The 18735-nt window shown below is 42.1% G+C and overlaps 1 protein-coding gene across 2 annotated transcripts in view; it reads left to right on the top strand.

Moving 5' to 3' along the window:
* Positions 1-18735, top strand: part of LOC147029787 (putative methyltransferase-like protein 25) — a 221289-nt gene that overhangs the window by 191816 nt on the left and 10738 nt on the right. The window contains exon 12 of one of the 2 annotated variants that reach the window (XR_015056087.1): positions 6720-6897. Coding sequence is in view for 1 of the 2 variants with exons in the window: in XM_085873104.1 (XP_085729230.1) it covers positions 6720-6869 (150 nt within the window). In the remaining variant the exon portion in view is untranslated. Of the gene's footprint in view, positions 1-6719; positions 6979-18735 lie in introns of those variants that run through there. The other variant, XM_085873104.1, reaches the window with a different exon arrangement.

Raw genomic sequence — 18735 nt, 5'->3', positions numbered from 1 at the left:
TCTAGTTATCCTTTGCAATTTTAAGCTGAACGTTCACCCTTGTTCTTTCATTACTCTATTCTCTCATTTGTGGAACTGATTCCTTTGGCAATCAAAATACTGGAGTGAAGTTGCAGCAAAGTTGAAAATGGCAAAAATAATATCCACCAGCAGTGACTCAATATCAAATTCTGAGTTGGAAAAAAATCTCCTGTGAAGGACAGACAGACAGACAGACAGACAGACAGACAGATGGAACCAATAGCAATTTCCCCCGTTTTCAAAAAAAATAGCATGGGGATAATGAACAACATCAAAAACTCGCCTTTAAAATGGTCTCTGATTCCTGGAACTCTAATATGTAGTTTAGGGTTGAGGCTTTAAGGGAAACTCCCTCATGACAATGCTGTTATTGGAAAAGTACTGGATGTGCTAAATCTGCTGTTACTGAACCTCAATTTTGATCTTGATCCTTTCCTGCAATTCAGTTTGTATTCAGCTCTGATTAAATTTTTTCTCATTAATTCCATCCTTTTGTCAAAATATGACTGCCCCAGTCTTTTCTTACTGCCAGTTGTGTGTTTACCATTTGGAATTGTTGCAAAGTCCAAAAACCTGCTTGGTATTCTTTTGGAGCATGCCACTACCGCAAATTGGATAATACTTTATATTTGAAGCAATTTGGATCCCCCCTCCTACCACAGCATTCACTGCAATGAAAATATTCTTTGTTGCTGTTATTTATCTGGGAAACAGCACACAGATGCTTTTCATTTCAAACGGTGTTACAATAAGGATCCTTCACAAATTTTCTGGGCTGTTGCAGATGATATTTTGTTAGAAAGACAGTTTAGTCTTTTGATGTAACTTGCCAGTCATGTGAGTTGCTCATTGTCACAAGCAACAGAAAATAAGTTCGTCATTTCACTTTTGTCCTCCATTTTTTACCATCTTAATGCTCTGATAAGTTTGCTGGACTGCTATAAAAGCTGCTTTTCCTGGTCTGTAATCAAAAAGACATTCTCTTATGTTGTCTTTTGAAAGCCATGGCAGACCTCATAAATAGGTGTGTGCCATGGTCATATTTAGTCTGTGATATTGTATCTGTAAGTTAAGAAGAATAGGATCTTATATTAAGATTCATTCATTTAATTGTGTGTGTATGTGTGTGTGTGTGTCTGTGTGTGGTGGCAGAGTTGTGTGCCATGCTACCTTAAGGTTATGGCAGGCATTTGGAATTTGGCCAGGATGTTGACACACAATTGCCTACTTTTGTGAAAGACAGTGTGGAATCTTTAACATCCATCAGCAATTCCTGACAGATGGGACCATGGCTTCTTATTTTTTTTCTATACAACATCGCAGCTCATGGAAAAGCAAGGTGGTTGGTGGAGGGTAAAAAGGCAACACACTGACAGTAAAGCCAGAGATATACAGCTTTGTATGATGGATGGGAATAAAGGAACAGGAAAAGAGGAGAGAGAGGAGGTGAGGAAATACAGCAACCTGCAAATGATAGTGTTGGGTTAGGTAGAGTTAATGGGGATAGAAAAAAACGTGTGTAAGAATTGGTGATGCTATGAAATGGTGGTGCACTGCTTGCTTGAAGCCATGGAGAGTAGCATGTGATTAAACCATCTCCAGAAGGCAGTTCCACAAACAGAGAAAGGTAGAATAAAAGAGTAGAGGTGTGCAGTCAGCCTGAATGTGGGGAGTTTAACCAGGACGGGGTTCTTGGAGGAGTTGGGGAGGGTTGGAGAGCTGGAAGAGCAGAGAGAGAGAGAGAGAGAGAGAGAGAGAGAGAGATCAAGACCCGAGGAGATGGTAAAATAAAGAGAGGACAACAACCTGCATGCAACATGAGAGCAACAAGTTTCATGTTTCTGACTCATCACAAGCATGTCACACAATTTTGAGAGATTTAGATTCCAAAGAATCCAAGAGAGATAGATGTGATGCTGGGAACCGAGCCCATTAGGGGAGAGCAGTATTCTATTCTCTTTTCCATCCATCAGGACCAGACTCAGTACAGAGCATCAGTGCTGACAAAGCAATCTCCAGAGCTATTGGGCACAACCCTGGATGGGTTGCCACTCCAACACAGGATACTTGAATGGCTCAATCATCCCAGCAAGCTGGAACTCATTTTTTCTGATCTCACAAGGATGACAGGTTGAGTTAACCCCACATGGTGTTAATTCAACAGCCAAGCAGGATTTGAACTCAAGACCTGCAGATCCCAAACCCACCACCCTAACCATTTAGCCAACACCAGGCATGACAGTATTCTATTGAGATACAGACAAAGGCTTAATATCCCATCTGAAGATGGTGTGCTCAGTGCCTTGCCCCCAAAGCACCAGGGTGACGGTTTATAGTTGGGTCGCGAATCAAACTCGGATTCGGCAGATCAAAGGCCACTACTTCTGATTCTACATAATGTCTGCTCCTTAGATTCCAACATAAAATACAGTGCTGTATATAAATGCCGAATAGTTCAGTGAATATAAATATTTACCAAATGATATGTGGATGAAACCCAGGTCGACATCAAATGGTTGCTTCATATATTACGAGTGAGTTTTGTTGCATAAATACTGTATTTATATTTGAACATATACTTTTATGCAGATCATAATGCATTCAAGCTTGGTTGTGAAGATAAAAAGTGAATTTATTTTATAACTCGAAGGGCACTCGGTTGAGCGTATACCTCCACCACGTAATGCCTGATCCACGAGAACATATCAGACCCAATACATTTTTGAAATGTTACGCCGTACAGGACGACATCGTTTTTTGCCCTATCTCTCAATGGTGAAGACTCACTTTAAAAATTCTATTAGACTGATCCGGATCCGGATCTTCATCAAAATCTGATCAGTTCGGCCTTTTCACACACACATGTCCACAAAATTTCATCCGTATCTGTCCATAACTTCTTGAGATATCCTGTAAACAGACAAACAAACAAACAAACAAGAAAAAGACGTCATGCAGAGCATGATACTTGCAAAATCCACCTCCTCCCCGCTCCCTTCCTCCCCAAAAGGTTTCCAAGGATACATCAAATTGTCTATTTCATTAAGATTAAAATTTACAATATTAATGAAAGCTCAAAATTTCAAGTCAATCAGATGAAAATTGAGGATTTTAGAAATATCACCTTAGTTGTTGACCTTTGCCATATGTTGCCCTTTTGACCTCAATAACAATAGGCTTCTTGCTTATGACAAACTCTACCATGTGGTCAAGTTTCGTGAATATCGGTTTAAAATTGTGACCTGTAGGCGATAAACAGACAGACAGACAGAATGACAAAATCGACTAACCAATGTACAAGAAAAATCTTCGATTTTGCAACTAACAAACAAACAGACAGACAGAAAGGGGTGAAAACATAACCTCCTTCACCTTCGGTGGCGGAGGTAATAAACGACCATGAACATGTCGCGTTCAAGCGAGGTTGAACGTTGTGGCTGTAAAATATTTGAGGTTGTCTCGACCTTCAAAAGGCTGCTGTTCGTGAGAAACAGTCTATGAAACACCCTGAGATGGAAAATGCTGCATGAAAAACAGATTGTCATTTTAATAATGGTTCAGATCAGCACAATTTGGCGAATGCTTTGGAGAAAGAGGACTAAGCTGTAGATAAGCTAAGAGTATAGAGTATGGGGGGAACAACTTGATTTGTTTTGAGGTCTGAACAGCATCATTAAAAAAAATTTCATGCACTGCAAACTGCAAACCCCCAAGAGGTCCAACCTGTAAAAGGTCCACGGTGCGCTCCCCCGACCTTGTACGCGGTGTTAATCAATGTCGAAGGAAGAATTAATGCAGGAGGAAGCGGAATGTGAAGCATCTACCATATTGTTTGGCCTCTGTCATGTCGTTTTAAATGGCATTGATCCACGTCACTTGGATTGATTACCTGCAATGCAAGTCGACTTTTGTTTCGTTTCATTGAGGTTCACCAGACTCGGTGGTTGTCATGGTTGGAGCGTAGGTGTGCTCTGAGTTTGGGAGATCGGTGATTCGATCCCTGGCCGACTTGTGCTAAAGACTTTTAAAATGCTATTTGCTGCTTCCTTGCTTGACGCTCAGCATTTCGAAAGAGCATGGACAAACAACACTGGGAAGGGAATGGCAAACCACCCAGTAATAATCCTTGCGGGCTTGCCACGAAACCGCTTCGGCAACACCGATGATGTGCAAAGGATATGATCCACAACCCCCCCCCCCTTAAAAAAATATAAAACATGTTCATTTTCGCTCTGTGCAAAAGATATACCCGAGGATCATTTTACCTGCGACGTGTCACAGGTCTACAAGAGCTTGGCGTTGCTGTTCTTGTTGGGGTCGATTTTTCCGATGTGCACCCATTGGTCGGACAACTGTGACACAGAGCTGTCTATGACGCAGAGGAGATGAAAATTTTGTTTTCATTTGAACCGAATTCATTTCAAATTTTACCAATAATAAGGGGTCACTGATTTTATTAATTTATTTAATTCTCGACAAAGTCGAGGCTCGTGGAAGAGCTGTACAACGTCACCGATCAGAAAACAACAGTACAAAGGGAACAGCAGAAAGAGAGGGGGGAAACCTCAACAGCAGAATTGAGCGACAAAATCGAGGAAGACGGTCAAACAAGGGATGTGGGTAGGAATGAAGGATAGGGGAGGACGCAGGGGATGGACAAAATGGACACAGAAGCAAGTTCTCAGGAAGGAAAAAGTGGAAATTTGGGGTGGAAGGGTGGTTTAACGAGGGGACAAAAGATATTGGTTTTGGATTGGGGATGATCTGAGATGGTGATGAACAGCTGTCTTGAATACTTGGAGGTAAGAATGAGATTGAAGAAAATGTAGAAGTTGATTTCACTGGTGGGTATAAAAGAGGAATGAATGAGTGGAGGTGAGCAGTGATTCTGAATTCAGGTAGTTTCACCAGAAGGGGGGTAGATGATGGACTGTATGCACTGCAGAAACCTGGGGTTGTGGGGGTGGGGGGGGCAAAGTACGGAAAAAGGAGGGGGTGCAAGACCATAAAGGGGGCGACAGAAAACGGATAGACCACCTACCTGTCTGCGATGGTGAAGCGATGAGTCCAAAGACTCAGCTTTGTGGTGCAAGATTTAAAAAAAAAGATTTCATTGAAAATGAAAAATATCATCGTCGTCTTGAAACTGACATGGAAAAAAACGATAATGAGCAGTATTGCACCTCACCACCCCCCCCTCCCCAAATAATCACACCAAAATGGAGGTGCTATTCTGTGTATCGAGGCTTATCATAATATCAGTGTTGTGCCTATTACAATGGACAGGGGTGCTAAAAATTCAACAAGTAATGGAACATCTACTGCTTGAGATTTGTTGTATCGTGACACGTGACTTTTATTTCCTTTTGTGAATTTATTTTGATTTTTACCTCCATCACCGAAGGTGGACATTGGTTACGTTTTCACCCCTGTCTGTCTGTCTGTTTGTTTGTGTCTGTCTGTGAACAGGATATTTCAAAAAGTTGTTGACAGATTTGGACGAAATTTGGTGGAGAGTTTGGGTGTGTGACAAGGCCGAATTAATTTGATTTTGGTGAAGGTCCGAATCCGGATCTGGATCTGAGATTTAAAAAAATTGTTTGAAGTGATTCGTCACCATTGAGAAATGAGGCCAAACACCGATTTAGCACGATATCTCAAAAAGTTGTTGATGGATTATGACACAAATTGGTGCATCAGTTGGTGAAGTGTCAAGAAGAAGCCAATTCAATTTTGGTTCAGATCAGATGATCTGGTCCATCAATGGGATACAAAACGTAAACTGTTCAGCCTGGCAGAGATATGCGCTCTAACGAGTGCCTTTCTAATTAGTCTCACCCCGAATGGGGATGCAAGAATACTGGTGTGTGTGTGTGTGTGTGTGTGTGTGTGTGTGTGTGTGTGTGTGTGTGTGTGTGTGTGTATATGTGTGTGTGTGTATGTGTGTGTCGCATCTATGTATTTTCGCTTTTCTTGCAAACTCTGATTCTGATGTCACAGATCACATGGTATGGCAGCCATATTGGATTAAAGGGAAAAGTTTGGACATCATTTTCAAAGAAACCACTCAATGGAAAAAATTGAAACTTGGCATATGTTATCAACTCCTCATGAGGTATATAGGGTGACAGTGATTATGTTATCAGTGAAGTGGTATTCCGGCCATAATTGGTTGAATTGAGATAGTTATCCGAAAAATCTGAAACTTTATATATTTCTGATGCATGACTGGATGTGAGTGAAGAATTAAATTCGTGAAGTTCATAACCCTTGCCAAGAAACTATGCGACATAATAGGGTGCATAGATGATGCGTGTATGTAGGCCATAATCGCAGCGTGTTCAGTTGACGATGGTATTTTTGTTCAGAATGGACGTTGCGAGGTGAGTCGATGCGTTCTTGTTATTCATGTTTTAGTAAATCAAATCGTTGGTACCAATATTGTAACAAACGTGTCCCACATGTTGTATCAATGTAACCCACCCTCGTGGTAAGTTGTTGCAATTTTCCACCTCCATTAGTTGCTTCGTAGTTCATTAACTGTTTCATTTTGAATGTTCATTTCACTTCACCATTGTTCAATAAACAGATTGTTCTTTCAGCAGAAAGGACCTGATGCGCTTCTCTCATTTCATTTGGTAGATATGGTAAAAAAAAAGAAAAGAAAATCTGTAACTAACAATCTCCCCTACCTCTAGATCTTTCACGGTCTCCCCTACCTTTGGATGTTTCATCAGCGACCACGTAATACTCGCAAACAGGAGGAAAAGCTTCTCTCTACATCCCCTGCCGCTCAATGCAACACGTTGCCTGTCAAGTGTCACGATGACAGTTTATGGTTTGGTTGAGAATTAAAAGAGACTACACAGCCCAAGGGTGAGTAAGCCATCTCCTGGCTGTCCTATCAGCCCATCCTTAGCATGCACATACGAGTATAACCAACATGATTGAAATCCCTCCTGATCCTCCAGAGGAATCAGACCCACACTGTAGCAGTTAAAGCACTTACGCCTCACCCACTTAACTACCAAGCTGCTCCATCCTGAATTTAGTGCCTGTTTTTTGTTTATACACCATTTTTTGTGCTCTGCTGCCATCAAGCCTGTGGAGGCCTCAGATGAAGATTCAATGGCATCAAAGGCAGACTTCATGGGGCAAGCAGACTCGTGTTCTGAATAATGTCACAAAACACGAAAGTTCAGTTTCATACATGGATTATTTGTTTTGCACCACGTGATGTGTGTTTGCAATAACTTGTCACCACATGTGCTGATATTTTGAGTAATAATCCAAAGCATGTATGGCCCGACGACGGCAGTGGTTTGTGAAGCAAAGCTCCAATTTTCACTGCAAGTCCTCCAATTTTCGCATCAGACCATTGTTTATGTATGACATAGCAATACCTCGTATCGTCATATTGCAATTTTCCGTGCTCCTTGGTTCAATTTGCAACTCACATATGTAGCCGCGAGGGTAATTTGGGCCACATAAAACAGCTGGACAATCAAAGAAGAGACCACATAATAGCATTAGTGTTCGGTGTTCTCATGTCAGCACTTGTTTGATGATGGTGGTGTCCCATTTATGAATCTCATCATACCCTGTTGATTTTTTACGTCTCTTTTTGGCTAAAGGTATATTGATGTCTACTAAGGCCCTTGTCATGCACGGATATCATTTGGCCCATCATGCCTGCACCACATCAACACCACATTAATTCAATCTATAAGTTCATCAACTTTAATTTACTTGTGAGGGAGGGAGTGGTGGGGGTGAAGGAGTGTGCATGATAATGGTGAGGCATGCACACGAGCACGCGTGCACACACACACACACACACACACACACACACACACACACACACACGGAAGACGGGTGATTTTTCGTGACGTCATGGTGAAGTGGTTTCTCGGTGAAAATTCGACAGGGAGAATGCCTGCATCGGAAAATTTTGAAATTTCTTGAGCGTCATCAACACAACTCACTGTAGAAAAAAAATTATGACATCAAAGGTCACTTGGTTTGACAGCCATATTGTTTTGAAAAACAAAAATTAAAAAAATCTCCAGAACGGCTAGACAGATTGAGGCAAATCTTTACACACACGTTTTCCATGACATCCTTTTACAAGTTTGTTAATTTCTAATTGAAAGGTCACATGGTTTGGTGGCCATATTGAATTTACCCTAAAACCATCAAACATCTTCTCCAGAATGGTTGGTCAGATGAAGGTGAAACTTTACACCCATATTCTCCAACAGTAGGGGATATATGGTTGTTAATGAATAATTGATAGGTCATATGATTTGGCTGCCATATTGGACTGAAGAAAAATATTAAATAATGTTTTCCTTGGAACCACTTATCCTACCAAAACGAAACTTTGCAACTATCATCTAACTTCAAGGCTGTATATGCTGTAAAAATCATGATGTCACAAGTCACATGGTTTGGTGGCCATCTTGGATAGAATAACGCACCTTATCCGTTTAATACAAAACTTCATAAGCGTGATCCCCTATCCCATTAGAGGCAGAATTTAAAGTTATGATGTCATAGGTAATGTGGTTCGTCAGCCATATTGGATTGAAAATTAAAATAAAAAAACTCTTATTCTCCGAAACGGCTGAACAGATTGAGGCAAATTTTTACAACACATATTCCGCTAGACATGCTTGAACAAGTTTGTCAATTTCTAATTTATCGGTCACCCAGTTTGGAAGCCATATTGAATTTACCCTAAAATCATCAAGCATCTTCTTCTCCAGAAGAGCTGGTCAGATCAAGGGCAAACTTCACACAAATATTCTCCAAGGGTAGGGGATATATGTTTGTTAACGAATAATTGATAGGTCATATGAATTGCCAGACATATTGGATTGAAGGAAAATATTAAATAATGTTTACTCTGGAACCACTGCACCATTCAAAATGAAGCTTTTTTTTTGTATACCTTGGTCAAGGCTCGTATGAGAGCTAACACACAACTCACAGCAAGGAGGCATGAGACGAGGGGCGGGAGTGGAAGGGAAAAAACAGTGGGGAACAGACACATTAGGTGAACTCTGGAAGGGAGAGGGATGGGGATGGGACGGGGAACATGGCGAAGAGAAGATGGACATTACAGGGACTTTCAGGAAGGAAAGCAGGGGAATTGAAGGAAGTGGGCTTGGGTGGATTATCGGGGGTAGAAAAGATCGGGGATTTGGATGGGGGAAGATAAGAGGTGGTGGTGAACAGCTGTTTTGAAAGCCTGGAGGGAAGAATGGGAAAGAATAGAGTGAGGAAGTTTATTCCAAAGGCGGGAAAAAAGAGGAATGAAAGAGTGAAGATGAGCAGTGATTCGTGATTTTGGTAGTTTTACCAGAAGAGGTGTTGGCGGACCTTGAGCGCCCTGTGGAAATGTGGTGGGGACAAATCACAGAGAGAGCAGGGGGGCAAGGCTGGAGAGGAGTCGGTAGAAGACAGAAAGACCACCGACCAACCTGCGGTGATTGAGTGAGAGGCCCAAAGACTCAGCTTCATTGCGGGAGATGCCGATGATCTTAAATGCCCTGGTTTCGACAGCGTGAAGCCGAGAAAGGTGGGAGGCAGGAGCACCAGCCCAGAGGGGAGAGCAGTACTCCATCAGGCTACGGACAAAAGCTTTGTAAGTGGTCAGGAGCTCAAGAGGGCCGAGGAAGGACTTTGCACGACGGAGGATTCCCAGTCGGCGACTGGCTTTTGAGGCGAGGTTGGAAATGTGACTTTCCCAGGAAAGGTCATGGCAGATAGTGAGACCCAGAAGCTTGAAAGAAAAGACTTCTTCCAGAGGATTGTTGAGAAAGTGGATGGGGGGGTTTTCAAAACGGTCCTTTAGAAGAGACATAGTGAGAGTGTGAGATTTGTCTGGATTGAAAGACATGTTCCACGTGTTGGACCAGTTTGTGATTTTATCCAGATCTGCAGTGAGCGAAGAAGCTGCTGCTTGCCGGTCTGAGGGATGACAGATGGTACGGCAGAGGGTGGAGTCGTCGGCAAAGAGAAATAGAGGATTTTCCAGAGAGTCCGAGAGATCATTGATGAAAACCAGAAAAAGAATAGGGCCCAGAACGCTACCTTGAGGAACTCCAGCCTGCACAGGAAGAGGGGATGAAAGAACTCCATTTAGGGCCACACGTTGACTGCGACAGGAGAGGAAGTCTGCGAGCCATGAGTGGAGATGGCCTTGAATACCATGGGAAGAGAGTTTGGTGAGTAGGGCAGGGTGCCAGACTGTGTCAAAAGCACGTGATATGTCCAGGGATACGGCTCGGATTTCCTGTCTGGCATTGAGGACCTCCATCCATTGATGGGAGAGCAGAAGCAGCATATCCAGGGTAGAGTGACCTGGTCTGAAACCAAATTGATGATTGGAAATCAAGCCATTGGAGAAGAGGAAGGATTTCATATCTGAAGCGATGATGGATTCCATCACCTTGCTGATGATTGGGAGAAGGCTGATTGGTCTGTAGTTACAGGGATCTGTTTTTGCACCTTTTTTATGCAGGGCAGTGATGTTAGCAGATTTCCAAGCAGATGGCAGATGACCTTGGGCAAATGAGAGGGTGAATAGAACAGAGAGAGGGTGAGCAAGAGCAGAAGAGCAGGCTTTGAGGACACGTGGGCTGATGCCGTCTGGACCGGTTGCAGAATCTGACTCGAGGTTTGAAAGCAAGCTCTCCACCTTGTCAGGAGAAAAGGATACAGAGTCCAGGGACAGTTGGGTGCGACTGGGTAAAGTGGGTAGAGATAGTGATGGGTTTGGGACACAAGATTTAGCTGCAAACACCGAGTTTAGACATTCAGCTTTATCACGTGTGGAATCAGCAGTGCGGCCATTTGAGGTAAGGGGGGGGATGGAGGGGGAACATACACCAGTAACAGATTTGATTAAGCGCCACCAGGATTTTGAGGAGGGAGAGAGGTTTGAGAGTTCAGACTTGAGATGAGAAAGATGTTGTTTTCTGGCTCTCCTGAGGGTAGATACACACTTGTTCCGAGCTTTGTGGAAGGAACTGAGATTGCCCTCAGTTGGGTTTGCTTTCCATGAGGCAAAGGCAAGTTGTTTCAGGACAACTGCCTCACCACAAGCTTCAGTAAACCAAGGGCGGGAGGAAGGGTAGGACAACTGAAGACGAGAGGGGATAAATCTGTGCATGAGGGAGAGCAAGTTTCTTTGAAAGAATTCCCAGGATGAGTTGATGTTTGAGAAAGTAGTGATAGGAGACCAGTCTGTAAGTTTGATGGCTGCTCGGAGACCCTGCCAGTCGGCTTGAGTGAAATGCCAGACTCGACGGCGGTGAGGTGGTTCTCTGATAACAGCCAGAGAGATGTCCACTTTGACAAGTACGTGGTCAGAAGAACCAATTGGAGCGAAGGAAGAGCAGCAGATATTGTCAGGGAAATTTGTCAAAATCAGATCCAGAAGAGATGGAGTACCATTGGTTGAGATCCGGGTCGGGAAGTTGACCGATTGAGTCAGTCCTAATGAGTCGCAGAAAGCTTTTGCTGAGGTGCCATGGCAGGTGAGAGAGGTACCCACACCTAGCCAACTGGCATGATGACAATTGAAGTCACCACATAAGAGGAAGAGAGAGTTTGGATGAGAAGATAGAAGATGGTCCATGTTTTCATATAGTGAGGTGTAGATGGAGTCATCACTGTTCGGTGGATGGTCCAGTACACATATAAACATGAGGTGGGAGTGGAGGGAAGCCGAAGCCAGAGGTATTCCTGGGGGTGTGGGGGAGTGAGAGCAGTGCAGGGAGAGTGAGGAATAGAGTCTTTGATGAAGAGAGCAACACCTCCACCAGGACGAGGCTCAGGTCTGTCATACCGTAAGAGGGAGTAACCGGGGATAGAAACTTGGGAGTCAGACACGTCTTGGGAGAGGAAAGTTTCTGTTAGGCAGATAATGTCTGGTTTGTCAGTGGCAACCTGTATGGAAAGATCTGAAAGGTTTGAGCGAAGGCCCCGGATATTTGAGGTCCGCACTTTTAATGAAGAGGTAGGGGATGAAGCTTGAAAATTATGATCCAGCATGCATGTGGAAAGTAATTCTTAAATTTCAACCTTATCAGCCACACGATCTGGCAGCTGGAATTATTTAATTATTTGAATCTGATAATTTTATTAATCGTTTTTTTCTTGCATAAGGCTCACTTGGCTGCACCTGCATGTGTTTGAGGGTACAGGAGCAGCAATTCAATTCATACCGATGATGGCCCCAGGAAAAATGGTCAACTGTGTACATAATAAATGGATGGAACATGGCCTGTTCCTCGGTGCATAATTTGTGAATCCCGTGTCGTAGAGAAACGTGCGGGACCTCATTAGACTCAGGGGAATCCCGCTTTATGCTCTGTGCTGATGGTGTCCACATTTATTACCTTGTTTTCAGGTTTTTTAAACACCAATTCAATTCATACCAACAATGTCCGCAGGAAAAAGGGCTAACTGCATACGTAAAAAATAGATTGAACACTTCGTGTTAAACGGTCTGTAACTCGCCAGTCCCATGTTGTATCAAAGCAGGGTGGTTTTTCTATCAAAGCCGGATGTCTTGGTACCAGGTCATCACTGCCAGCAGTTATAAAGTGGCAGTTAGTTTATTTTGCCTTCTTAACACCGGAGATGTCCACATGGACAACCATGCCCTGGTATCGCCATGGAAGCTTGAAGAGATTGAAGCTTGAAGAGTGTTCCAAGCAAGCACTCCATGAAACGGTTGAATAAACTTTTAAAAACGAAACGTTTAATTTTTAGTTCACCTGGAACTTCGTTCCAGGGAGCTTATGGGATGGCACGTCGTCCGTCCGTCCATCCGTCAACAAATACTTGCAACTTCTCTGAAACTACACATACAATTTCGATGAAACTTTACCACAATGTTCAGCACCATGAATGTATCAAAGTTTGCTCGTGGTATTAAAAAAATAGGGCCCCAAAAAGCTCTACAGGGGTTGCTCCCAAAAGGCTCTATGGTGGTTGCCCCCAAAAGGCTCTATGGGGGTTGCCCCCAAAAATAGGTTTTTGCTTTCTTCTCACTAACAACACATGCAATTGTGATGAAACTTGACCACAACCTTCATCACCCGTGATGTATCAAAGTTTGTTCATGGGATTAAAAAAACACAATTAGGGTGTGAGGGGGTCCAAGGACAGAGCTTATGGGGGGACTATCCCCTTAAAGAGGTATTTGCTTTCTTCTCAGAAATGACACAATTCTGATGAAACTTGACTACAACCCATGATGTAATAAAGTTTGTTCACTTCACGCCATTAAAATTTTGTTTTGAGGTCTAAGGAAGGCCACCTGGGGCAGGGGGGGGGAAGGGGGGTTGCCCCCCAAAATAGATATTTGCTTTCTTCTCAAGAACTACAGACACAATTCTGCTGAAACTTGACGACAACCTTCATCACCCATAATGTACCAAAGCTTGTTCACACCATGAAACAAAAGTTGGGGTCTGAGGGAGTTGACGGGGGGTTGCCCCCCAAAAGAGAGTTCTTCTCAGAAACTGCAAACACAATTTCGATGAACCTTCACCACAACCTTCATCACCAGTGATGTACCAAAATTTGTTCATGACAATATAAAAATTGGGTCTCAGGGGTGTCAGGAGGGGTTGCCCCCCAAAATATGTATTTGCTTTCTTCTCCGAAACTACACGCACAATTCCGATGAAACTTGACTGCAGCCTTCATCATCCATAATGTACCAAATATTGTATGTTAATACAGCAAACCACTCCGAAATTGGGTGTTATCAAATATATTTTGCTTTGAAACTCACAAAGAGAAACCATATAACTTTTGTAAGTCATATACATCTACCTTGTAGCAACTGTCAACCGTACATCCCGATCGGGACATGAACTGTACTGCGATCGACTGTAAGGCACTTAGCAAGTGGCTTAACCACTCAGGCAAGCACTCCATTTACATGGTTGAAAAGGAATGGCTGGCGAGGCTGTGGTTGCATAACATATAGGATCCATTTAACTTCAAAGCTGGTCTATACCGTGCCTGCAGCAGTTGAAGAAAGTAAATTAATTCATTCAAATAATGACTTTATCCACAAACAAACATAGAGCAAACCTGGAGATATCAAAAAGTTTAAGCGCCCAAGAAATAAAGATTGCAGATAATCCGCAGCATTGCCTGCTCGTCTGTGCACCCATCACGTGGTGCATTGGTTCACGGTCCGCGGTTCGCGTAAATGTTATAATATTATTTTTAAAAGTCCTTTTTTCACCAGATTTGCTTTGCTTCCCTGTAGAGCACCTCGCAAAACTTCTGAAAATATAGACACGGAACTGGCAGATGTTATGGAAAAGTAGTCCCTCTGGGGGGGGGGAGGTAGAGAGAGAGAGGTCAAGCAGTGAATACATTAAATAATATAGCTCAATGAAGCTGGTTAATTTGGGCAAATTATGAAATTTTTTGTTCACTCAATATAATTCTACAAACAGTAGAAAAAGATAAGTTGAATGCTTTGGGAATTTCATATTTTCTTGTGTATGCATGACGAAGGAGGGAACATAGTCTTACTTGCTTGTTTAAAATAAATAGGTATAACGGCTTAGTTATAAGATTCCTTATTTCTTTAAATTATCAGATTTCACTCCAAATTTCAATACTTATTTAGTCCAGACGATATCTGATCCTCAAAGCCAAAATCATATTTCGATGATATACTTTAATTAGTCCATGAGTGTAGATCATGGAAAATCGTATCGTGTAATGCATGAAATCACTCCAAGATCCTGATTTGAAAGCTATAGCACTTAAAAAAGCGATGTATTCAGCGATTTGTAGCAATGATGAACAGGCATTCGATATGAGTGAGGAAAGTGGGGGAAAAAAAGTTTATCGTGAAGAAATTGTTGCGGCATGTTTGAAGTCAGTGCATGGTTGAGCAGGCCAAAAAACGTGGTGGCATCAGACTCCAGCGAGGTTACCCAGGAAACACATTAAGACCCTGGAGAGCGTGGTGACCGAAGATGCACCAGATGAAGGATATAATTAAATAACGCCGTTAATTGTCTTCAAAAGGGTTGTTTTAATTAACCCAATCACCAAATTTTCAGTCACGCACTTCCTTGGAGTTTTCTGAGTATGCATGCAAAATTTCAGGCTGCTCGGTTTCATGGCTTTGGAGTTATGGATGACACAAACTGAAACACACACCTATTTGTGTGTGTGTGTGTGTGTGTGTGTGTGTGTGTGTGTGTGTGTGTGTGTGTGTGTGTGACATATATATATATATATATATATATATATATATATATATATATATATATATATATATATATATATATATATATATATATATCTTCCGATGAGGAAATGGACATGGGAAAAATCATTACCTCCAGGTTAGTTATATCCTGAAAATAAAAGGATAGCAATGGGAGAGAAAGACATTCAGAAAGGAAGACAGGGAGTAATTTAGTAAAAAGGCACCGAAGTGGACGATTGATTTCAGAATTATGAACTCTCGATCGATCAGTAGAGACTTGGTACAGTGCGTTCGTTGTACCTTAGAATAATTATTCCATTTTGAAGCAGAACACAGAGTATGTTTTTTACTGTTCTCTATTATTTAAATTTCCCTCAATAATTGATGAAAGATCTATTCACAAAGAAACAAAGAATTAAAATATAATAACCGCACAATAAAAGGATACATTGAAGGAATGTTATTGAAAGCATTTCCTTTGTTGTCATATATTGATGATTTTACATTAAACATTTAACGTGTATGAATTTACACAATAAATGTTCAATATATATATATATATATATACTCTTGGCGAAGGACATGTGAGATCCCATATATACAGTGGTGAGAAAAAGTTTGTCAACCCTTTATAATTTTCTGTATTTCTGCATAAATTTGACCTAAAGTTTATCATATCTTCATCTAAATCCTAATAATAAATAAAGAGAACCTGATCAAACAAATAGCACACACAAAAAAATTATTTGTTCTCCTGATTAATTATTTGTCAGAAAAAGTATGTGACCTTTAACATTCATCTTCTGGTGACACCCCCTGGAACAGCAATAACTTCAACCAAACGTTTCCTGTAACTCTTGATCAGTCCTGCACATTGGCTTGGAGGAATTTTGAACCATTTATCTTTAAAGAACTGCTTCAACTCAGAGATATTTGTGGCCTTTCTTGCATGAACTGCTGACTTCAAGTTCTGCCACATTTCAATTTTGTGAAGGTCTGGACTTTGACTTGGCCATTCCAAAACACAAAATCTTTTTTGTTTCCGCCATTATGTTGTAGATTTACTTGTGTGTTTAGGATTGTTGTCTTGCTGCATTAACCAGTTTCTGTTAAGCTACAGCTCACGGAACAGATGTCCTGACGTTCCCCTGTAGAATTAGCTGGTACTATCCAGAATTCATGATTCCATCAATGATGGCAAGCCATCTGGGTCCTTCCACAGAACATTCTTCCAATCGCTTTCTGTATCATCGAGGTGGTCTTTCGCAAACTTGAGATGGGCGGCAATGTTCTTCTTAGAGAGCAGTGGTATACTCCTTGCTATCCCCCAATGCACACCATTCTTGTTCAGTGTTTTTGTGATGGTGGTTTCATGAACAATGGCATTAGCCAACACAAGAGATGCCTGCAGATCCTTGTACTTTACTCTGGGGTTCTTTATGACCTCCTGAATTATTGTACGCCTTGCTCTTGGAGTGATTTTTGTTGGACGACCACTCCTGGAAAGAGCAACAATGGTGTTGAATTTTCTCCATTTGTACACTATCTGCCTGACAGTGGATTGGTGGAGGCCAACATCGTTAGAAATGGTTTTGTCACCCTTTCCAGATCGATGAGCATTGGCAACTCTTTTTCTGAGGTCGTCACAAATCTCTTTTGATTAGGGCATGACACGCTTCCACAAACCTGTGTGGTGAAGACCAGACTTTGATGGTGACGAATAAAGCTTATGTTTTTATATAGGGCTGGGCCATCCAAACTCATTTCTGATTGTCATCCCATTGATTGAAGCACCAGACCGTAATTTACCCACTTAATTGAGCTGATTAAACTCGAGGTGCACATGCTTTTTCCAACAAATTGAATATTGGATCATTTTGCTCAATAAAATAAATGAAAAAGTAGATTTCTTTTTGTACTATTTGTTTAATGAGGTTCTCTTTATCTATTATTAGGACTTAGATGAAGATTTGATCACATTTTCAGTCAAATTTATGCAGAAATTCAGAAAATCCTAAAGGGTTCGCAAACTTTTTCTCAACACTGTACAGTATAGTATATAGAAGAGTATGGTGCAAAAGTCTTCGGCCAACTTGAAAATCAACATTTTTATTGTCACATTGGCATATTTTGATAAATAAAAGGTGTTATAATGATCATGCTTTATTCAAGAAACAAAAATGAATGCATGAAATTTCAATATTTGGTGTGACTCCCGTTTTCATGCAAAACATCAGATATCTGTTTTGGAATGCTTTCAGGCAATTTCTGATGAAATTCCATTGGGAGGTTATTCCATTCATTCTGCAATGTTTCCCATAATTTGTCTTTTGATTTTTGATTGTTTTACATTTTTATACGCCGATATATATATATATATATATATATATATATATATATATATATATATATATATATATATATATATATATATATATATATATATATATATATATATATATATATATATATATATATATATATATTGTTGCGAATTCGCGCCCGCCGGCGTGCGGATGGCCACGTCACTCGAATCGCGACCGCGTCGCCCACCGGACGGACAATTTAGTCGTGACCCTCCGGTAACTATCGCCCGGAGCCAGTCACGGGTGGGCCTTTCGACCTCACCACAATCGTGCCAATCGGCCACCCACGTAGGATAGGGTTGTTCGCCAAACTCGACCTACCTAAGTACCCACGTGGATGGTAAACCGGACGATCGTACCTCGCCGCAGGTAGACTCCGGACACGAGCCGCTTGGGCGGCCCGTTCCGTACTATCGGGATAACCGAGCGGTGTTATCGTCGACCTCGACGGTTCAGATTATTTACTGGGCGTTTTGCACCCACTACAAACCCTTTACGTGAAGTAGGATGGAGGGTCAAAAAAGAAAAGACGAAGCGAAACGGGAAAACAGTTCACACAATGCACATTTATTTCCCGGCACATGGAAAGCACACATATACAGCCATACAGTCAAAATGCACATATAGCAACCAAAACAAAAGCAACAACGACGCAGAGTTACTACCGACTACGCGCACACACGGCAACACTTATACAGTTCTACTTTACAGATGGCGCCAACACATATTTACACAAAAGCAAAGGATAGAAGCCACCCTCATAGACAAGGGGGCAGACGGGCCTGTAGGCCAATTGTGCGTGTGACCTGGAGGAGCGGCCAGGTCCGCGAGACCGAGGGGGTCCTAGCCGCATTCTCGTGATGCGTTGGCGGGCGAGCTGCAGATGTGGCCGCGTGGCTGTGCCCCGACTCCGTGCTCCTTGGCGGGTTTCGTTGGCACGACGTTTGGAGTGGGGTGGGAACGGGGCCCCCTTTTTGCACTATCTCAGCGTGGGGGAAAGGGGGAATTGTTGATGCCCTGGGGGAGGAGAATGGCTGGCTGGCTTGGGTCCCGTGACGAGCTATCCCACACCGCGACCTCGTC

The sequence above is a fragment of the Eptatretus burgeri genome, chromosome 3 (assembly GCF_056783735.1).
Source record: "Eptatretus burgeri isolate ZD-2024b chromosome 3, Ebu_testis_v1, whole genome shotgun sequence".
In the NCBI taxonomy this organism is placed as follows: domain Eukaryota; kingdom Metazoa; phylum Chordata; class Myxini; order Myxiniformes; family Myxinidae; genus Eptatretus; species Eptatretus burgeri.
This window is presented reverse-complemented; position numbering and strand designations above follow the sequence as displayed.